The sequence below is a fragment of the Neovison vison genome, chromosome 1, assembly GCF_020171115.1.
Source record: "Neovison vison isolate M4711 chromosome 1, ASM_NN_V1, whole genome shotgun sequence".
NCBI lineage: Eukaryota > Metazoa > Chordata > Mammalia > Carnivora > Mustelidae > Neogale > Neogale vison.
The window spans coordinates 115,006,287-115,030,127 of NC_058091.1; the positions used below are offsets into that span (position 1 = coordinate 115,006,287).

Consider the following 23,841-nt stretch of genomic DNA (forward strand, 5'->3'; position numbering starts at 1 on the left):
TTTTTCTAAGCCAGTGACCATTCTCAGTATAAATCTCAGGGAGGAGAAAATATTTATTTCAGAAGAATGTTTGAAATTCCACTTGTCTCTAGAAAAAATATGGGATGATCCTAGTATTAGACTTATCAGAGCTTTGATTTGTAGTGACTGTGCAGATAATCAGTGTGGCATTCTTAAATTACACTTTCAGCTAGGTCAGGGAAAGGATCCTTTAGGTGAAGCACACTTGGTGGGTTCCTTAGCATTTCTACAATTATAAAATGTACCATTATGTGAATGAGTCATTTACTATATGCTAGCCTACCTGGATTACTTACATTGCTTTTGACCTTTGAGTAGTGCATTTTACTTTCAGGATTTTAATAATGAGTAATTATTTTGATTTAGTTGAATTTCTAAGTTTTTATTATTTTTATCTGTACAGTATATAATGGTAGAGCATATGAAGTTCCCTACATATTCCTAGACCTGCATTTTTTACAATGCCAATTTAATTAAATTGCAAAGCTACTCATGATGATGATAACTTTTTAAAAAAAATATTTTATTTATTTATTTGAGAGAGAGAGAGAGAGAAACAGAGAGTGAGAGAGATAGAGAGAGAGCACAAGCCAGGAGGAGAGGGAAAAGCAGTCTCCCGCTGAGCAAGGAGCCCGATACGGGGCTCGATCCCAGAACCGTGGGATCATGACCCGAACCAAAGGCAGATGCTTAACCGACTGAGCCACCCAGGCGCCCTGATGATGATAACTTTTAAGCTTTTTTAAAGTTAGTAAGATTTAGTAAGAGCACTGATTTTTTAAAAAGATTTTATATATTTATTTGAGAGAGTGAGTGAGAGCGAGAGAGAAATAGAGAGAGAGGGAGCGCAAGCAGGGGGAGCAGCAGGCAGAGGGAGAAACAGGCTCGAGCAGGGAGCCCGACGAGGCACTCTATCCCAGGACCCTGGGATCATGACCCGTGCCTGAAGGCAAATGCTTAACTGACTGAGCCATCCAGGCTCCCAAGAGCACTGATTTTTTATGTGTGCTACTTCTGCATGTACTTAATTTCTATACCTGCTTGGAATGTGGATAGTTCTTTGCTGGGATGGGGACTGTGCTTCTTTTGAAAAGAATCACCACCCTTTCTACCTCTTTCAGCTCCCTGCCCCCATTATCCTTTCTCCCTTAACTTCGGGGACACTGTGACCTCCCCTTAGAAGGAAGTTAGTTTTAGCTGTAATACCTCTTCACAGAAGTGTGTGTTACAGAGTTGCTAGATTTCAGGTACATTCGAGGACAGGTGGGGAAATGTGCTCCAATTTAATAATCATCTTACAAATATTCCTTGGTCAGTTAACTTGTGAGAGTTAGACATTGCTTGTATTTTCATTTTTTTGTGGTACTTCTCTAGGTGTCTTATCGCTCTAAGGATCTATCTCTTGACTCGGATCCTTGGCTGTCCCAAAGAGTTACACATTTTTTTCTCATTTTTAAAGACTTTGGTAAAATAAATGCAGAATTTACTCTTAACTATTTAGGGTACAGGGCAGTGGTATGAAACATACTCATATTGTTATGCCTCCTTCACTGGGCTCCATCTCCTGAGCTTGTATCCTCTTGCAGAACTGAAGCTCTGTAACTAAACACGAACTCCTCATTCTTCCTCTCCCCCAGCGGGAGGCAACCATCGCTCTCCTTTCTGTCTCCATGAAATTTGACATTTCTAAGCACCTCATACAGGTGGAGTCATACCGTATTTGTCTTTTTGTGACTGGCTTATTTCACTTAGCATGATATCCTTAAGGTTCATGCAAATGGTTGCACATGTCAGAATTTGCTTCCTTTTTAAGGCTGAGAAATATTTCATTGTATGTGTATGCCAGGATTCATTACAAATGGTCTTGCATCTCTGATTTAAAAAATTGTATTCTAGGTTACTAGAATACAAAAAATTGTATTCCTGGCTTAGAGGTTCTTTCAAAGAACTGCTAACGTTGGTGTGTGAACAGCAGGCTCCTGGAGCGAGGAGGGATCTGGCCACCCCTGCCCTCTCCCCAGAGGCACCCACAGCCAATGGGTGCTCATGTTCCTCTGAGAACCCGAAGGGAGAGGGAGTCACAGAGAGAATCCTGCCCAGTTGATAATCGTAGCCCTTGCCCTTCTCCGCGGTGTGGTCAGTGGAAGCCTGTCTTTCCTTCCAGAGGAGTTCCCGAAGCTCAGCTGACCTCCTGAGGTTGCGCTTGCTAGAACCTTCCAGTGGTTCTCAAACAGCAGTGTGCCTGAGAACCAGCAGACTGGTGAGCTTATTTAAGATGCCCAATTTGGGCCCTGCCCCCAGATCACAAGTCAGTATTGCTGGCGTGGGCCTGAAGAATTTGGATTTTTAAATAAGCACTCTGGGAAATTCCATTTGTCTTCTGCACCACATCTTGAGAAGTGCTGATTACTGTCCTCCGCCAGGCAGCCCTCCTTCCCGTCCATTCTGCTGAAAGGCAGAGTCGGGTGATGTAAGAGGCGCAGAACGGGAGACGGGCCCACGACGCAGTCTTTCATTCTCTACCGGGGAGACTCTGAGCTATGGACTTGGCCTCTAGGTAACGAGGTGACCGAAGCATGGGTGCTCATGTTCCTCTGAGAACCTGAAGGGAGAGCAAGTCACAGAGAGAATCCTGCCCCGCTGATAATGGGAATTCAGAAGCAGCCCGCCTTGAATTGCTCCTTTCTTCATAGCGCTTGCATCCGTTCTTGCAAGTTAGTTGTTATGGCCGGGCTAGGAAGGGTTGCTAGGGGCACCGGCTTCCCACAGCCTTGCAGCCTGCTCCTTATCTTTCCTGCCTTGCTGCCTAGCTGCTGCCTGGCTGGGTTGGCTTCCGCTGGAGCCCTTTGTCCTTTGCAAAGGAGCGTGTCTTTGTTTGGACAGTTCCTGTCCTTGAAGCTCTCTGGAGTAGCATCTGGTGACCCCGCTCCTGGCTTTTGCTGACAGCTTAACAGAAAGCATGGAGCGATCTGTGACAGCTCAGAAAACAGTGGCCTCCTCTGGAATGTGGATGGGGCTTCCAAAATACTTTCACTGGCCTCCCCTTGAAGGAAGACTGCTTTTTTTGGGAAAAGCTTCAAGTCCTTCCTTCCATGTGCAGTGAGAAAGGCAGGGAGGGGAGTCGGTTTGAGGATTTTGATTTCTTACAGCAGCAATGGGCAGAGGTGAGCACCTCCTTCTCCATTCTTCTCTGGGCCCTGATACACATCTTTACTACAGCACTTGCCGGTCAGAGTAGCTATTTCCTTGTTTGCTTGTTTTATTGTGGCAAAATATAAATAACATAAAATTTACCTTTGTAGCCACTTTTTAAAATTTATTTTTTTATAATTTTTAAATTTTCTTATAAACATATAATGTATTATTAGCCTCAGGGGTACAGGTCTGTGAATCACCAGGTTTACACACTTCAGAGCACTCACCATAGCACATACCCTCCCCAATGTCCATAACCCTACCACCCTCTCCCTACCTTTGTAGCCATTTTTTAAGTGTATCATGTTCAGTGGCATCAAGTAAATTTATATCCATCACCACTGCCAATTTCCAGAATTTGTTTCATCTTTCCAAACTGTGATCAGTGTAGTTTTAAAAAATATGACTGCCTTGTTTATTAGACTGTGAGTTCGTTGAAGATAGGAGTTCTGTTTTATTAATTTTCATGTTTATTCTATCTGATGGAGTATCTGACCTTTTGTGTGAACTCGTTCATACTTGAGGGATGAAAGAATGAATGAACAGTTTCTCCTAGGCTATTGCCTTTGGTTATTATCCTTTGCTTTTTTTTTTTTTTTAAGATTTTATTTACTTATTTGAAAGAGAGAGAGAGAGGGAGAGTGTGCACAAGCAGGAGGAAGTGGCAGAGGGAGAGGGAGAAGCCGGCTCCCCCCTGAGCAGAGAGCCCGATGTGGGGCTCGATCCCAGGACCTGGGATCATGACTTGAGCCAAAGGCAGACAATTAACTGACTGAGCCACCCAGATCTCAGTGGTGTGCGTTTTAATTTCTGGATCCCAACTTAAGTTTTGTGAGGAGTTCCTTGTCTTGTTCTTCCTCTCCAAAAGCTACCCTAGGACTGCCCTTCCTTTCAAGTGTGTCTTATCTACATCTCTCTTCAGGTACCTCTTTTTGGCATCAGGTGGAAACTCTGAGATCAGACGTTAGCATGTCCTGATCCTCAGTGAAATGGAGAATCTCGGGAGGCTGTCAGCCTGTAGCAAGTTTCCCCAGATCCATCTCTTCATTTTATGGGGCAGAAACTGGAGAGAAGGGATGTGACTTGGTGGTTAGGCTTACACGGTATTGTGGTAGCATCAGGGCTCGAAGCCAGATCTCCTGACACCTTCATCTGTAGAACATTAAACTATCTAGTATGTGTAGCAATTGCTATTTAAAGGTGGTCACCTTTTTGGTTGAGTTTAGATGTTAACAGAGCTTGCTGTGCGCATTGGCAGAGAAGATGCCCACCTCTGTGATGTGATTCGCGGGTGCCAGACAATCAATCACTCCTTCACACATGGGCTTGTTTTTTTGTTTTTTTTTCTTCTTTTCTGGCTTTTTTAGTTTTTATTTTAATTCCAGTTAGTTAACATACAGTGTAATATTAGTCTCAGATGTACAATATGGTGATTTAACACTTCTGTCCATCCCCGGTGCTCATCATGACAAGTGCACTCCTTAACGTCAATCAGCTGTCTCCCTCATCCTCCCACCGCCCTCCCCTCTGGTAACCATCAGTGTGTTCTCTGTAGTTAAGAGTCTGTTTCTTGATTTCTCTCTCTCTTTTTTTCCTTTGCTCATTTGTTTTGTTCTTAAATTCCACATGTGAGTGAAATCATATGGTATTTGTCTTTCTTTGGCTGATTTATTTTGCTTTAGCATTATACACTCTAGCTCTGGAACACTCTAGCTCTGTGCAGAGCTAGAGTGAATGGCAAGATTTCATCCTTTTTTATGGCTTAATAATATTCCACTATATATGCGCATGTGTATATATGCCATATATATTTGCCACACCTTCTTTATCCATTCATCCATTAGTGACACTTAGTTTGCTTCCATAGTATGACTATTGTAAATAATACTGCTGTAAACATTAGGTGCATGTATCCTTTTGAATTAGTATTTTTGTGTCCTTTGGGTAATTACCCAGTAGCATGATTGCTGGATCACAGGGTAGCTCTATTTTTAACTTTTTGAGGAACCTCCACACTGTCTTCCACAATGACTGCACCAGTTTGCATTCCCACAGACAGTGCCCGAGTTTTCCTTTTTCTCCACATCCTTGCCAACATGTGTTGTTTCTTGTGTTGTTGATTTTAGCTCTTCTGACAGGTATGAAGTGATATCTCATTGTATCTTTGATTTGCATTTCCCTGACAGTAAGTGATGATGAACATCTTTTCATGTGTCTGTTGTTCATCTATACGTCTTCTTGGGAGAAGGGTCTGTTTGTGTCTTCTGCCCATTTAAAAATCAGATTACTTATTTTATGAGTGTTGAGTTTTATCAGTTCTTTATATATTTTGGATTCTAACCCTTTATTGGATATGTCATTTGCAAATCTTTTCTCCCATTCAGTAGGTTGCCTTTTAATTTTATTGATTCTTTCCTTAATTGTGCAGAAGCTTTTTATTTTGATGTAGTCCCTATAGTTTATTTTTGCTTTTGTTTCCCTTGCCTCAGGAGACCTATTTAGAAAAAAGTTTCTATGGCTGATGTCAAAGGGGTTACTGTCAATGTTCTCATCAAAGATTTATTTATTAGAGAGAGAGAGAGAGAGAGTGAAAGAGTGTGTGGGAGGAGAGGCAAAGGAAGCAGGAGAGAGAGAATTTCAAGTAGATTCCCCACTGATCACAGAGCCCTCTGTGGACCTTGATCCCATGATCCTGAGCTCATGACCTGAGCCAAAATCAAGAGTCTTGATGCTTAACCCCCTGAACCAGCCAGACACCCCTGCCTATGTTCTCTTCTAGGGTTTTTATGGTTTCAGGTCTTATATTTAGGTCTTTCATCTATTTTGAATTGTGTGTGTGTGTGTGTATGTGTGTGTGTGGTATAAGAAAGTGGTTGAGTTTCATTCTTTTGCATGTAGCTGTCCAGTTTTCCCAGCACCATTTGTGGAAGAGATTGTCTTTTTTCCATTGGATATTCTTTCCTGCTTTGTCAAAGATTAGTTGTGGGTTTATTTCTGGGTTTTCTGTTCTGTTCTACTGATCTGTGTGTCTGTTTTAGTTCCAGTATGCAATGTACCAAATACTTATCTTAATGTTATTATAGTTCAATATCAAAACAGTAAACTTACATTGATAGGATATGTGTGTATAGTTCTGTAAAATGCTTAGTTTTCAATGGCAGAGGGAGTTTTGGAAGATCACAACTCATTGGACTCTGCTAATGGCAGTGCTGGGTACCAGGGTAGGTCACTAAAATGAGTACTATGTCTGTCGGGTAGAGTGAGAAAAGGAGAAATGAGCAAGAAATGGAATTATTTTGCTTCAAGGGTAACTTTCCCATTCAATACAAAGTTGTAGCTATATTTCTGCTTTTTCATCTTGCTTGAAATAGGTGCCCAAGAAAGGGGATCATGGGGCACATCTTTAGAAACTTTTATTTTTTTCAATTTTTAGGAGAAACAAGGTTAAGTGGATGGTTTTTGTTTGTTTGCTTGCTTGTTTTAAAGAGAGTGTGCTTCTAGTTAGCACGTTTCTGCTATGGAAACCAGTTTGTCTCTTGTACAGCATAAATTTGTGCTGCAGATGGAGAAACCTTTTAGAAGTATGCATGTACTTGTGGTATTGGGTGTCTGGACTGCCATGGAGTCTTACATGGTCTATGTCTTTGTTATTGGTTAGATCTATTTCCCCCAAGTCCTGTTACTATGAGTAACTATTAGGTATAGACTAGTTTAGTTCCAATCTTGATGAGTACCAGAATATTTGTCATTCTTTCTAATGAGAGAAGGGATTCAGGAAAATCCTGTCTCATGTAGAGATTCTGCCCCACCCCCTCACTCTCAGTAGGTAATCTTTCTTTCTACTTCATAAACAAAGCGGAACTTGTTAGATAGGAATTTTTAAAATTCCTCTGCCAGATCTATGTGTCTACCTGTGTGTGTGCCCATCTCAGGGTCATCCTCTTTCCAGAAGAGATGTAATTCTTCATATCTAACACCAAAACCTCAACCTCTTCCCTGGCTTCTCCTTTCTAATTTTTCAGAAATTTTTTTTTTTTTTTTTTAAGATTACTTATTTATTTGAGAGAGAGCATGAGCGAGGAGAAGGTCAGAGAGAGAAGCAGACTCCTCGTGGAGCTGGGAGCCCGATGTGGGACTCGATCCCGGGACTCCGGGATCATGACCTGAGCCGAAGGCAGTCGTCCAACCAACTGAGCCACCCAGGCGTCCCCTTTTTCAGAAATCTTGACAGTATTTATGATCTCTTCTTTCTCCATCTTCTACCTGGATCTCTCTCTCTTTGTCTCCTGGATCTTTCCACAAAGTTTAGTCTGTTCAAATCTCTTACATGATTAAGGGAAAGGGAGAGAGAGAGTGAGAGTGGAACAGAGAGAGATTGGGAAGGGTCACTGAGCTCTGCCCCTATTTTCCTTTCTAGTAACCTCACTTTCTTTGTCTTTCCCATTCTAGCCAATCCACCAAAAAAAGGGTTGTCTTAATCTCTTCCTCAGCTGTTTGGGACTTAGGTTTCTTTCTACAGATTTGCTAGTCTGAGTTCTTCTCCTTATCTTGTTTTGTCATTTATCCTTTCTTACCTATGGGCATATCGTAAGGTTTGGCCTTAAGTTTCTTTCATTTCTCACTCTAGACCATGTCATCCATAGATATGGTTGTATTTTCCATCTATACACCAATGACTTTCAGATTTGTCTGAGAGAACCCAGACCTCTGTGTTCCAGACCTTTATAATAATCAACCTATTTAACATCTCTATTTGGATGTTTTAAACGCTTCCTAATCTCCTCACATCTGATATTTCATTCTCATAATCTACCCTCACCACATCTGGCTCTTCTCCAGCATTCTCTAGCTTATTAAATTACTCTACCATCTATCCAGTTGTGTAAGCTGGTAGCCTTGGAGTTACTTGGAGTTTTCCTGTCATCTCATGCTCTGTCACCATCCTAATTACCCAGACCTTCACTAATTCCCATAGAATTCCCATATTCCCATAAATATATTCCAAATCCATCTACTTCTGCTTCTCTTTATTTCCACCTCTACCTTTTTTGTCCAAGCCTCCCTCATATTTTCCCTAGATATTTGTGATGTCTCTTAATGCATCTCCCTAAATTTGCTCTTTTCCATTTGCAACCAGTTCCCTGCACAGCAGCGAAAGTAATGTAAACATTAAATTGGATTGTGTTCTTCCTCAGCTTAAAACTCTCCGCAGGCTTTCCATTGCCCTCAGAATAAAGTTCATATATTTCACCATGGTTGACATAAGGCCCTGCTACGGACTACTTTTCCAGCCTCATCTTCAGAGGTCATAATTCCCTATAAATTTAATTCACAGCTTTTATCATTGTCTATAATTATATATTCATGTGTGTGATTATTTGATTAATATCTTCTTTCTACCAGATTAGAAGCCTCATCCTGTGCAAGTGTATCTCCGTCACTGAGCACAATGCTAAGTGTACTTAGGTGCATTACTTCTCTGTTGTCTCGTGGATGAAGGAATACATTTGCTCTGTTTGGGCTGCAGTTCTCTTCTCTGAATCAGCAGCTCTGGGGTGGGAATGGGGCATCTCTGCTTCTTGAATCTACCACAGTTGATCCTGATGCCTGGGGCTGAAAACCCTGGGAGGAATGTGTTGCAACTACGGTGTGACCACAGATGTTTAGACTCTAAACAGGAAAAGCAAGGATCATGTGGATGTTAACCAACATTTCCGTTCTCTCACACATCTATCATTTCTCCCAGTGGGTCAGTATCCACTGACACTTTTATGGATGGTATTTTCACTGTGATTTCTTGATAGTTTTTAAGTTCTTTGCTAATTTTGTGGTAAAAATGAAAGAGGGAAAAAGATGAGATACTACACAATTGCTGTTCTGTTAAGTATTATGATAAAGCATAGGAAAATTAATAAGCATCTGCATAAAACTAAAAATAAGGAATTTTCCTATTATGTGTTTGGTGGGAAGAAACATGTCAGTAAACATCTAAAGATGATAAGACACAGGCCCTACTATGAAGGAGCTTAGAGTCAGGGAAGTCTTCATGTAATAAATGCAGAGCATTAGATTGGGAGTTATGGGACATGGGGCCTTATGCTGTAGTCGAGGGACTGTGGACAGGTGGTGTCCGCCATGGATCTGTTTCCTCAGCTGAAAATAAGTCCTGTTAAAAAAAAAAAAAAAAAAAGTCCTCTTGGGGCAGAGGACTTGTAAGCCTCTTCATGCCTTTAAAATTCCGTGCTTCAACTACATGGAGGTAGATGACACTCCAGAAGTCAGATGGGGACCATGGAGGTAGCGGTGGCTTGGGGCTTGGGGCTGGGTGAGTTGGGAGCAGACACTTGCCTGGAGTGGAGGTCCTGCAGGGAGTAATAGTCAAAGAGGACTGTGAGAAGAGTGTGTGGGTTGAGGTGTGGAGCATATTGGATATCAGGCTCATGTTTTGGATTTCATTTTGTGCACGGGAGGAGGGGAGCTCTAAAAACTTGATTTTACTTGGAATGTTAATGTTATGAATTTCATGTAAGACTTCTGAGGACAAGGAGAGCAAAAATTACGTGTGAATGAGTCTCTATTATAAAAGATACAAAAATTACACTTTTATTATTTCCTCCGATTATACAAGTAATGCATGCTCAATATAAAAACACCGAAATATGGGGTGCCTGGTGCTTTAACCTCAGTAGGTTAAAGCTTCTGCCTTTGGCTCAGGTCATGATCCCAGGGTCCTGGGATGGAACCCCACATCGGGTTCTCTGCTCAGCAGGAAGCCTGCTTCCTCCTCTCTCTCTGCCTGCCTCTTTGCCTACTTGTGATCTCTGCCTATCAAATAAATAAATAAAATCTTTAAACAAACAAACAAACAAACAAAAACAAACACTGGAATAATAATTATGCAGTGGACAGAATGACGTGCTTACGAGAAACCCCTGGACGAAAAAATATGTCATCATTATTTGTTGTCTTGTTGACTTCTGTAGTATGACATGATTGCAGTAGTATTTTAGGAAGATCGCAGCACATGGAGATGATTAAAAGGAGAGGAGCCGAAGGCAGGGAGAGGGCCAGGGGCTTAGAATCATTGCTTTGCAAATACAGCCTATATAGCCTACCTTCTGTGTTAGGTGATAGTAGTCTAGTCTGAAGGTAACAGAGGGTTGCTCTAGGGGAGCAGCATGAACTCAAGAAGAATGGGTGAATTTAAGAGACACTTTAAAGGATGATTCATCAGGTTTAGGTACTAACTGGATCGTGATTGTGAAAGGGAGAAAGAGGAGTAAAAGGTGTTAAGTTAACTAAAGAAACCATTAGACGGATGTGGTTCTGTCCCCATGGTGAGCAACTTAAGCAAACCAGAATCTAAGTGTGCACATCCCTCAAGGTTACGAAATCAAAATGCTAGGGATAACCAGTCACAAACAACCAAAGAAGCTTCAAGTTACAGCCAGTCAATACTTTTCTTACTTTGCTTCCATCTTTTCTCTGTGAAAGTTCCTCCCTGAGTTCCTGTTCGTAGAGGATGCCTGACCCCTTGCGGTTCAGGACTGCCCACTGCCAATCAATTTTTGTGCACATAAACTCTTTAAAATCTTTAATGGGCCTCAGCTTACCTTTTGATGAGTTGACTGTGGAATTTCAAGGGTGATCTCTGGGAGAATCATCTGTTACAAGGGAAGTCAGGGCCAGAAGCTTGGTTTCGGGGAGAGAGGGGGCAGGCTGATCAGAGGGAAATCACTACATTTAGCAGCTAAACGGAGGAGCCACCCAGAGCACGGGAACGAACAGCCAGGTTTGTAATGAGAAAACCCAGAGTGCAGGCACAGAGCAGAGGAGATGGGATTCAGAGAGGGTGGCCACAGAGTTAGGTGCTGCACAGGCCTCCAGGAGAACCCGGCCTAAGAGAGAGGCCATGGGCAATTAGCAGAGGCAAGCAGCCATCACTGAGTGAGCACCCTTCCAGACCAGTGACATGGAAGAGGCAGAGTCCAGGTGACAATAAAGAGTATAGACAGCTCATTTAAAACTTTTGTTTCTAAGGAAAGAATTAATATAGTATGCTGTGGGCACAACAACAAAAACACCATGTGATTTTGTTCATATTATGGTAAAGTAGACATTTGTGGAAGAGTCGAGAAATCTAACCATACGGTTCTAGTGGGAAACTAGGAGTCCAAATAGTTGATACCTTCTGCAACCCCAGCTTTTCTTAACATGAACAAGTGGCCAGTTTGGGATGTCCAGTTACTTGTGTGGGACTCTGACATTGAACATGTGTACTGAAAGGTACAATACGAAAACCACAGCATTATTCTTTTGCCATTTAGTCTTGTTCTTTGGGAACAATTCTTCCCTATTACTTGTTGAAATGTAGGCCAAATCCCACCATTTTCCTGGCTATTTTTTGGTAATAAATGTTCTGTCATTTTTGGTTATATTTACACACAAAGAAGAGTCTATGTTCAATAACTAATATGTCCAGTCCAATAAAGTCAAGTGCTGTCTTCTCCCAGTTTGGGTCTTCTCTGGTCTGGCTATCTCTCTCTGGCTCATTGCACTGTTTGATAACTTCAGGATTGAACAGGGTGGAGGGAAGAGAGGCAAGGGGTTAAAAAATCTTTACTTGAGACTTCAAGCTCTATTACAAAGCTGTAATCATAAAAACAGTATGCTAAACATACACTGTTAGTGGGAATGCAACCTGGTGCAGCCACTCTGGAAAACAGCACAGAGGTTCCTCAGAAAGTTGAAAACAGAGCTACGCTACAACCCGGCAATTGTACTACTGGGTATTTACCATAAAGATGCAAATGTTGTGATCTGAAGGGGCACCTGCCCTGGAATGTTTATAGCAGCAATGTCCACAGTGGCCAAACTATGGAAAGAACCTAGATGTCCATCGACAGATGAATGGATAAAGAAGATGTGGTGTATATATACAACGGAATACTATGCAGCCATCAAAAGAAATGAAATCTTGCCATTTGCAATGACGTGGATGGAACTAGAGGGTATTATGCTGAGTGAAATAAGTCAATCAGAGAAAGACAATTATCATATGATCTCTCTGATATGAGGAATTTAGAGGCAGGGTAGAGGGTTTGAGGGGTAGGAAAGGAAAAAAATGCAACAGGATGAGATCGGGAGTGAGACAAACTGTAAGAGACTCTTATTCTCATAAAACAAACTGAAGATTGCTGGGGGGTGGGAGGGTAGGGAGAGGGTGGTTGGGTTATGGACACTGGGGAGGGTATGTGCTATGGTGAGTGCTGTGAAATGTGTAAGCCTGACGATCCACAGACCTGTACCCCTGGGGCAAATAATACTTTACATGTTAATGAAAATAATTTTTAAAAATCACTACTTGATTTAAAAAAATTTTTTTTATTTATTTATTTTTAGCATAACAGTATTCATTGTTTTTGCACCACACCCAGTGCTCCATGCAATCCGTGCCCTCTATAATACCCACCATCTGCTACCCCGACCTCCCCCCACCCCCGCCCTGCCGCTTCAAACCCCTCAGATTGTTTTTCAGAGTCCATAGTCTCTCATGGTTCACCTCCCCTTCCAATTTCCCCCAACTCCCTTCTCCTCTCTAACTCCCCTTGTCCTCCATGCTATTTGTTATGCTCCACAAATAAGTGAAACCATATGATAATTGACTCTCTCTGCTTGACTTATTTCACTCAGCATAATCTCTTCCAGTTCCATCCAAGATGCTACAAAAGTTGGGTATTCATCCTTTCTGATGGAGGCATAATACTCCATAGTGTATATGGACCACATCTTCCTTATCCATTCGTCCGTTGAAGGGCATCTTGGTCTTTCCACAGTTTGGCGACGTGGCCATTGCTGCTATAAACATTGGGGTATTGATCAATATATGTCCTGCAGTTTAATATGGTTCAATGTCAATGATGAAAGAAATTGAAGAGGATACAAAGACAGGCTCATGGATTGGAAGAAAAAACAGTGTTAAATGTCTATACTACCAAAGTAATCTACATAATCAGTGGACTCTTGACCAAAATAGCAACAGCATTTTTCACAGAGCTGGAACAAACAATCCTAAAATGTCTCTGGGACCACAAAAGACCCCAAATAACCAAAGCATTCCTAAAAAAGAGAAACAAAACTGGAGGTATCATGATTCTGGACTTTGAGCTATATTACAAAGCTGTAGTAATCAAGACAGTAGGTGCTTGCACAAAGACAGACAATAGATCAAACAGATCAGAATAGAAAACCCAGAAATGGACCCACACTATATGGTCGACTAGTTTGAGACAAAGCAAGAAAGAATATCCAGTGGAAAAAGGGCAGTCTCTTCAACAAATGGTGTTGGGAAAACTGGACAGCTACATGCCGATAAGTGAAACTGGACCACTTTCTTATACCATACACAAAAATAAATTCAGAATAGATGAAAGACCTAAATGTGATACAGAAAACCATCAAAATCCTGGAGGAGCATAGGCAGCAACCTCTTTGACCTAGGCCGCAGCAACTTCTCATTAGACATGCTGCCAGAGGCAAGGGAAACAAAAGCAAAAATGAACTGTTGGGACTTCATCAGATAAAAAGCTTCACAGAGAAGGAAACAGTCAGCAAAATTAAAAGGCAATCTACAGAATGGGAAAAGATACTTGGAAATGACATATCTGATAAAGGGTTAGTATACAAAATCTATAAAGAACTTACCAACTCAAAACTCAAAAAACAAATAACCCAGTCAGGAAATGGGCAGAAGACATGAATAGACATTTTTCCAAAGAAGACACCCGGATGGCCAACAGACGCATGAAAAGATGCTTAAAATCACTCATCATCAGGAAATACAAATCAAAGCCACGATAAGATACCACCTCACACCAGTGAGAATGGCTAAAATTAACAACATAGGAAAAAACAGATGTTGGTGAGGATGTAGATAAAGGGAAACACTCATATTGTTGGTGGGAATGCAAACTGGGGCAGGCACTCTGGAAAACAGCATGGGGGTTCCTCAAAAAGTTAAAAATAGAATTACCCTGTGATCCAGAAATTGCACTACAAGGTATTTACCCAAAGATACAAAAATACAGATTCAAAGAATACATGCACCCCAATGTTTATAGCAGCATTGCTAACAGTGGGTAAACTGGAGAAAGAGCACAAAATGTCCATCTACTGATCAACGGACACAGAAGATGTGGTTATTTATATATCTACACGTGTGTGTGTGTGTGTGTGTGTGTATTAGCCATCATAAAGAATGAAATCTTTTGATTTGCAACGATGTGGATAGAGCTAGAGGGTATTATGCTAAGTGAGATAAGTGAGTCAGAGAAAGACAAATACCAGATGAATTTAAGAAACAAAACAGCTGAACATATGGGAAGAAGGGGGAAGAGAGAGAGGGAAACAAACCATGAGAGAGTCTTAATGATACAGAACAAACAGGGTTGATGGAGGGCGTGGGTGGGGGATGGGCTAAATGGGTGATGGACAGTAAGGAGGACACTTGTGATGAGCAGTGGGTGTTGTATATAAGGGGTGAATCACTAAATTCTACTCCTGAGACCAATATTACACTGTATATTAACTAACTAGAATTTAAATTAAAAAAGTAGAAAAAAATATGGTTCAACGTCGTACTGTTGTCATCTGGCATTAGTGTTCTTAGGGCTTGGCAGGCATTAAAAACTAACACTTTCCTTCATCAGACTCTTCTGTGGGCTCTTTGGAGCTCCCCTACCATTGCTGGGAGGCTTCGCATTCAGTGTCTTTGATGGTTTTGAACCCATCTCCTCCTCTGGCAGCTCTTAACTTTGTCTTCAGCACCTGGACATCTATAGGATACCTCTAGCTTCCCCCACCAGAGGTGCTCCCCATCTGGAAGGTGTTTTTGATCGGGAAAGAAGACAGCCCCATGCTGACTCTCTCTCTCTCTCTCTTTTTTTTTTTGCATATACTTATCCTTTCTTAGCCTCTTGCAAGTCCGGAGGCACAGGCCACTCCCAGTATAGCACTGCGTCTTGGCTTAGCTATCTGTACAGCTGGCCAATACCAGTATTTTGCTCTTAGATTGTCCAGGCATGTCAAGTGCCTGCCTACAGCCACTGATGTGTGAAAGCACATCAAAAGCTTTCTCCCAAAATTCCTTTCTAGTTTATTTCCATCTTGACCTTTTTGGTTAGGAGTTGCAAAACGAGTTTTTGGAAACCTCCTTTGTAAGTCCTGTGGGCTAGCTTACACCTGGCTTGGGAACGTGGATGTAGTTGGCATCTGCGGTCTTGGGGGACAGAGCCAAAACTGCGTTTGAAATAATTCCGTATTTGTTATATGTGGATTTAAAAAAGCTCAGTGTGTTTCTTCATCTTTAAATACAAATTAAATCCAGACACGGAGATCAGTGCTCAAGCAGACTTTTGGGAAATGGAAACGATCATGAATGAACATCAATGTGCGAGCAAAAATCCACTCAGCACCTTTAGTTCTGTTTCTAGCATTTCTTTTTATTCCAGAAGCAAGAGTTAAAAGTTGCTGACCTGCATTTTACCATATATATATTTTAAAAGGTCATGTAGCATGTCATATTCCTGCAAGTTTATTAAAAATAGGAATTCTCTCAAGAGTTGCATGGCTTTGTGGCTAGAGAAGAGAAAGTCTGTAACTGGAATAGATGATTTTGGCAATTCATATGTCTTTAATCTGCATCTGGTCATAGCATATTTTTTAGGAACTAGTAAAAGTAGTGTATTTTCTCTTTTCTCTTTCATTTGACTGATGTTTTGAACATATACCGTCCCAATGAACTGTTGGTTTAGGGATAAGGGGAATAAAGAAATTGCAGAGATTACTGAGAATACTTCCTGGTTTGTCTTCTCCATTTCTCCTTTAGAATTTGTTTTGAAAGTCTAGTTGGGTGTCTGGGTGGCTCAGTGGGTTAAGCTGCCTTTGGGGTCATGATCTCAGGGTCCTGGGATCGAGTCCCGCATCGGGCTCTCTGCTCAGCAGGGAACCTGCTTCCCTCTCTCTCTCTCTGCCTGCCTCTCTGCTACTTGTGATCTCTCTCTGTCAAATAAATAAATGACATCTTTAAAAAAAAAGTCAGGGGTGCTTGGGTGGCTCAGTGGGTTAAAGCCTCTGCCTTCGGCTCAGGTCATGATCTCAGGGTCCTGGGATCGAGTCCCGCATTGGGATCTCTGCTCTGCAGGGAGCCTGCTTCCTCCCTTCTCTCTCTGCCTGCCTCTGTGCCTACTTGTGATCGCTGTCTGTCAAATAAATAAATAAATAAATAAATAAAATCTTTTTAAAAAAAAAAAGGCTAGTTGAGACAGGCTTCCATCTCATACGAATCAAGGGGGAATGTATGTGGTAAGAGCAGGCTTTGTGAGGGAGCGCTTTCCCCATGGAAGAGTGACCACCTGGGACAAGCAGAACTGAGAGGATGAGTCATGTATTCTTGCCCCTGGAAAGGGGTTGGCCTGCCAGACACGCTGCTCAAGTATATACTCTTTCAGGTCAGCCTTCCTCTCCTGTTGCTGGCAGAGTGAATGAGCACAAACCATATTTGATGAGCTGGAATAAACATGAAAACTCATGTTGAGGCAGGTTGTTTCTGTGGAACTGAAGGAAGATTGTTTAGCCAATGAAATCGTGCTTCCTACAAAAGCGCTGTATTTTTTTTTTTCCCTTTTTCTTTCTTCTCCATTGTTCTAGCTAAGATTAGTCAGTTTAGTTCAGCTAGAGTTGACATAGAACAGTTTGGAAATACATTTTATTTTTTAGATCAGTGTTAAGCAAGCTATGGCCTAATGGCCAAATCCAGCCCAATAGCTACATCTGTTTTTGTAAATAAAGTTTTATTGGAACACACTCAGTCTCATTTACCTCTTGTCTCAAAGCAGAGTTGAGTGGTTGCCCCAGGAACCATATGGGCTTGAAAAGCCTAAAATATTTACTAGCTGGCCTTTTATGAAAAAACTTCACAAATACCTGTTCAGGCTTATGAAAGTACTCAGTATCAATATTTTTATGGTTATATATGACAAATTGCTATTAATTCTCTGATTTATTATTAGTTTCAAGTATTTCAATATCTTATATCAGTCCTGATGATAGGTTTTGTAAACATATTTAATAAAAATCACTAAACTTATTGTGGGAATTGGTATGACCCGATTGCCTAATGGATAATATGTTGGAAATTACAAAACTCATTTCTGCTTTTGAAACCCCTTGGAAAGTAAAAGAATTTATTTCTTGATTTGCATTTCACCACTTATAAACACCCTGGGAAAACCTCATCCAGGACAAAGCACCCTGTCAGCGCTCAGTTACAAAATGATTTCTGATTTACTGGAACAATTTAAACTGACAGTGAAAAGAAGCACTTCTTTGCAGCCCATTAGTGTTGCATGCAGTTGGCGTCTTCTACTCTTTGACATTTATATTCCTTCCAAGTACAGGGCAGAGAATTAAGGTTACTCTGTGGGCCATTTGCCAAATGGCCATGTCTCTTCAAGGTTGTCTGATTCTTCTCATGAGAAGGTTATTTCAATTTCTGGTAGGAGATGCTGTATGATAATTGAGGCCAAGCTGAGGAGCCCTGTAAGAACCAGCCTGCGGACAAGAATCCATTTGTTCATTTGTTTATACATACATTCATTCAACAAACATTGAAGGCATGCTTCATTAGGTTCTGGGTCCCCACTGATTTCATAGTCTGTTCTAGGATATGGATACAAAGCAGATAATTATAATATATTGTGTTAAGTACAATAATTGAGTTATACACAAGTTATTATGGGAGGGAATGGTATCTAACTCAGTCGGGGGAAAGGCACATAAGAGAAGGTCCCTGGGTGAGGCTAAATCCTGTTAAAGAAGTCCAACACATTCTGTAGGACATTCAGGTGGAGATGTACAGAAAGTGGACTTGAGTCTGCATCTCTGGGCAAAGGTATGTGTCAGAGATAAAGATTTAGGAGTCTTGAGTATAGAGATGGCAGTTAAAACCAGGAGAGTTGATGAGCTCACTTAAGGGTCTGAAGAATGGGAAGAGCCTCAGGCTCGGGGTCGGTAGGGTCCACATTTCGGGAGCAGAAAGAGAGAGAGGACCACTAAAGAAACAAGAAAGTAGTCAGAAAGATACTTGGGAGTACCAGGAGAACAAAAGAACTGAAAATGTTTATAGACCGAATGAAAGAGGAGATAGTAAACAGAGAGATGGAAAATCAGGAGTTATCAGGGATGATGAATAATGTAAGAAGCACAAAAGGAGAATTCATTGCAAATGTAATTCATATAACTACGTATCTGTTAAATAATTTCCGAAAACTTGGTTCAAGGCTGTTGTTTAACGTAGGCCCAAACGAATTAGTTGATTTCCTGCATTTGTCAAATCTACTACTATTTACCTAACACATATTGATTGAGCGCTTTTTTGGTATTAGACACTCTTAGGCTGGCAGCTCAAGGGATAAACTATGAGGGGTAAAAAAGTCCAGCAAGGACCTGGCCCTCAAAGAACTTGCGGCAAGATAAACTACATCCCTAAATATTTATGATACACTTTTTACAGGGTGCGAAGGGACAGAAGGAAGAACTGAAGAGCATGGAGGCTCAGGGTGCTGAGATTGCTCTTAAATTGGGGATTCGGGGAAGCAGTAACGTTTGAGCTAAGTCTCGGAAGATGAGTAGGGATGGAAGTAATGTGTAGGTCAAGCTTAGGGGAGAGTAGGAGCCAAAGCACAGTGCATGAAACTGGAAACAAATTAGAATTTATAAAGGAACCTAATACAGGTAATTTGTAACATTCCTATATAGGACATGAAAACAATTTAAGATAGAAGCCACAAACGTAGATTCTTATGACTTTGATCAACACAATTTCTTTGGGATCTACTTTAAATGACATCATCGAGATCAAGTTTTAGACAATTATTTTGTTGGCATATAAGCAGTTACCTTTGTTTCATACTTTGATTGCACTCTATCCTTTTAGGATTAAAAATAACTTGCTCAGTTGATTTAGATTAACAAAGGATGATTTGAAAAACCAATATTCTATAGCTGGATCTGTGTAGTTGCTTTGATAAACATAGGGAATCAGATTTAGAATACAAATTTTATTGGTGGAACTACTTAGTGATATCAAAGAAGTTCTAGTTAATATGTTACTTATGGACTTACGGTGGATAGAAATATGGGAAACTAGAAAAAATGATATAACAAGAGGCCACATATTTTCTCGTTGATCTTGGGAAAGGAAACAGTTAACAATATTTGTTAAAATAGGGTAGAATATATTGTATTGTTTTAAGGTTTGCACAAGAAAATGAAAGGTAGAAGATGTTCGTCCAAGATGATTTTGTATTTTTGATTATGTATAAATACTTAAAATATGTGTAACTTTATTTTCTCCATTGGTTTTTTGGAGAGTGATATTCAAAACAAATTTGAAGTCATAGTTTGGCATGTGGTATTCTTGCTTCATAAATTTCTAAACCATCTAATTTAATTTAGTTTTCATTTCACAAATGATGGAAGTCCAATTAAACAGTTTGTTCACATGGCCTGCAGTGAAATATAGAGACACGTCACCTTTTTATGTTAGTGAATTGACAAGAAACACTAAATGAAATCCCATAGGCTTCATGTCACAGATGACTAAGAGTAAACTTCCACAAGTTAAAATTAACTGTTTTGCTCACTAAATCATTATAAATGCAATTAAAAATAATTACCTAAATCCTTCTATGTAAGTAAGCAAACAAAATAACTAAATAAGAACTCATATATTTTCTTGTCTTTTTTTTCCCCTCCCTATAGGACCAGACATATTATCAATCATTTCAGGTTTCAGAATATGGTAAGAGTTCTTCAATTTATTCTGAAAGAAAGAAATATTTGTTACTTTCCACAGAGATAAGAGAAATTTCCAAGAGATATGTTATTAAAAGTACAAATGCTAGTGAGGGTGAATTCCTGATGTTTCTTATAGGCCTACCTAAACACATTTTTTCCTTTGTAAAAGATATAAAAGGTTATTATAAAGAAAAATATACAGAACAGATCACCTGGAGTCCCATTATGTTGTCTCTCTTATGCATTTTTTTTGTTAGTCTACTTCATTGTGATCTTAACATATTTTAGTTTTTGCAAGTTTTTTTTTTAAGATTTTATTTATTTATTTGACAGGCAGAGATCACGAGTAGGCAGAGAGGCAGGCAGAGAGAGAGAGAGGGCAGCAGGCTCCTGCTGAGCAGAGAGCCCGATGTGGGGCTTGATCCCACTACCCTGGGATCATGACCTGAGCCGAAGGCAAGAGGCATTAACCCACTGAGCCACCCAGGTGCCCCATAAATTTTTTTTGACATAACAGTTATTTCCCCTATTTTTCATTTGGTTGGCTTTGGTAAAGATGGTCTGTTTGACTTGGGCAAATCCTTTTCTTGCAGGTGTCACATTTGTATAGCAGTTAGATATGCATAGATAAAAACAGCATGGCCCAACTAGTTTGTTGGTGGATGGAGAGGATGGAAAGATAAGACTAGGATCTCATTGTTAGTATAGGATCTAACTGTTCGTTATAATTTGGATAACTGTTCTGAGGTTACACATGAGCTTTTTCATTTGATTTGTGTCACTTTTTGACACTGTGTCTCATTCAGGCAATAGAAATTTTGGAAAGTGGTTTGTTCACACCTTAGTGGCTCAGAGTCCACATATCTCATACAGCACTGGTCACTCCTAAGTCTCATAATCCATAAGAATAGGATCAGCAAATTTTAGGCTCTGTGGTCCTTATGTCTTTGTCATAACTACTCAGTGTTGCTACGGTCGTAGGAAGTAGCCGTTGACAATATGTAAGTGAATGTGGCTGTGACCCAATGAAATTTTATTTAGAGACACGGAAATGATAGTTTCCTATAATTTTTACATGTCATAAAATATTTCCTTGATTTCCCCCCCAGTGAGTTAAAAATTTATGAACTCTTCTTAGCTCATGCTGGTTGTCATTTACTGACCCCTGATCTGGAACCGTGTTGTTCAAATTGGGGGTCACTTAGCACATGTGGCTATTGAGTGCTTGAAGTATGACTAGTCCAAGTGGAAATGTGCTCTAAGTGGGTTAATGATCAGATTTTGAAAACTTAGTTAAAAAAAAAAAAGAAAGGAAAATAGCTCATTAGTAGTAATTTTTTATATTGAGCACAAGTTGAAATGATAATATTTAGGTATATGGCATCAAATAAAATACTACAAAAATTAATTTCACATGCTTCCTCTTACTTTTTAAATGTGGCTACTAGAAATTTAAAATCATACATGTGGCTCATATTTTATTTCTTTTGGATCGCCCTGATCTAGAAGAAGAAATTGGAGGTGGCCAAGGTTTATCTAGGCTATTTTCATTTCACATAGAGGTGGTGCTGGGTGGTTATATGTTGTTGAACTGGATATGGTGGAGATGGGGAACTGATTGCCAACCTATGATGTTTGAGGAATGGACATTTGAATTCTTTGTTCTAAGGAAATTCCACCTCTGAGTGGATCATATGGCTTTCTTGGCCCGCCAGTCCTAGATATTTCTAGAACTATCTTGACATACTAATGACCTTTGGCCTGGTCTGGAGCTGGAGATTTGATGTATACTGTTGACCCATTGGCCTTCTTGACACTTCTCTTGTGTTAATTGAATGGTGAGGTGGTTCGTAATAAGACTGATCTGTTTGTTGAGCTAGTGAAGTTAGAGAAAAAAATTTCTATAGACTGGAAGGATACAATATTTTTTTACTCTGGTGGTATGCTTTATATCAAATAGTGTTCATATTTATAAAATATTTCACATCCTAATTATATAAAGATGACCAAAGTAGGGATTTTTTACTTTGAGATTGCCCTCAGAAATCACTGTCATGTAAGAAAAGCATCATTACTTTGTAGTCATATCTTAATGATTAACTCAGAAATCCTACTACACAACTTTCCCTTCATTGCATTCCATGACATTTAACTGTCCCCAGATTCATTTTTGATTGTCTCAAAGAATAAGGATTCTGTATGACTGTATACATGGTACCATGCAGACAGGGAGTCTTAGGGCCCTAGGATGTGCTTTTAGTAACCACACTGGAGAATGGTCCTAGGGAAAGGGCTGCTCTAGACGCAACTATTTAACACCTAGTGTGGGAGTATTTTAACAAGCAGTAAGGGAGCACTAATGGGAGATGCCTGCTCTCCCACCATCCAGATGCCTTAGCATCTAGGATTCTGGATACAATACAGGTTCTACTGTTGAGAAACTTCCAGTGACACAAGTGTCCAGAGCAACTGGCCCCCACTGTCACTGTCTAGTCATCAGCCTCATAAGGGTTTCTCATTTTGGCTGAAATGAAGTGCTTTTCATTTATCTCTGTGTTAACGTGTCTTTGGAGTCTAAGGAATCTAAGTTCAAATAGTACCAATTGTTGACTTCTTTGGAACAACTTAGTCTTTATTTTGTTAAGTTAAAAATGATAGTAAAATAGATTCTTTGAGATATTTACGCTTGCTTTTCTTTTTCAGTACTACCCAAATTTGAAGTTACTTTGCAGACACCATTATATTGTTCTTTGAATTCTAGGAGCTTAAATGGTACTGTCACAGCAAAGTAAGTATCATTTTAAAAAAAATGGCTATATACTGTTATAAAACTGACCAAGAGCTCATTATATACTCCATAATATTAGCACCGTGTTCTGTTTATTAAAATACCGCAATGAGCAGGAAACAAATATCTGTAATAACTAATTAAGCACAGAACTTGTCTGTACAGGTCTTTGTATCCACCTGCCTGCTTCCACGCTGATCCAATCCTGAAGTATTTCCCACAGACGAGGATTTTTCTGAGACTAGTCAGGGGATTTACATTATAGATTGTTCCAGATTAAAAAAAAAAATTGTATCATTATCCCTCATTTGGCTGACATGGATCAAGGCTACTTAGGTCTTCTTCAATCTTATTTTGAATGGAGATTGAATCTTGAGGGAGGAATTTGGTTGTCTTAATGCAATTAGCAAACGAGGAAGAAGTTCTCCCTCCTCATTGTTTCAGTGGATGTACACAGAAAGACTCCAGCCCACCCATATATAGGTGTATCATGGCTCTCATTATTTTGATCCGCTGGCTTGAACAGCAGAGGGTTTCATTTTGGGGCGGCAGAAAGCATCCCGAGAGTCCCAGCCTACCAGAGTTATTCCAGAACTGATCTTACGTAGCTTTCATTTTTTTTTTTAAAAGATTTTATTTATTTATTTGACAGACAGAGATCACAAGTAGGCAGAGAGGCAGGCAGAGAGAGAGAGAGAGGAGGAAGCAGGCTCCCTGCTGAGCAGAGAGCCCGATGTGGGGTTCGATCCCAGGACCCTGGGATCATGACCTGAGCCAAAGGCAGAGGCTTTAACCCACTGAGCCATCCAGGCGCCCTGTGGCTTTCATTTTTGATGTGTGACTAGCTGTGCTTTGGTTCCTGAAATTTATTTAGTTTCAGAATTTATTTGTAATGGCTGATAAATACTGGACTCCCTCTCACTGATTTCTCATAGCCATATTCTTCTCTTGGTGAGGGTTTGTGGCAGTGGCAAGTGACG

At 40.3% G+C, this 23,841-nt stretch overlaps 1 protein-coding gene across 1 annotated transcript in view; it reads left to right on the plus strand.

The window, feature by feature from the left end:
* CD109 (CD109 molecule) overlaps positions 1-23,841 on the plus strand; it is a 138,272-nt gene that overhangs the window by 39,383 nt on the left and 75,048 nt on the right. Inside the window, exons 6-7 of the mRNA XM_044254700.1 lie at positions 20,038-20,077; positions 22,777-22,861. Of these exons, the coding sequence (XP_044110635.1) occupies positions 20,038-20,077; positions 22,777-22,861 (125 nt within the window). The remainder of the gene's footprint in view (positions 1-20,037; positions 20,078-22,776; positions 22,862-23,841) is intronic.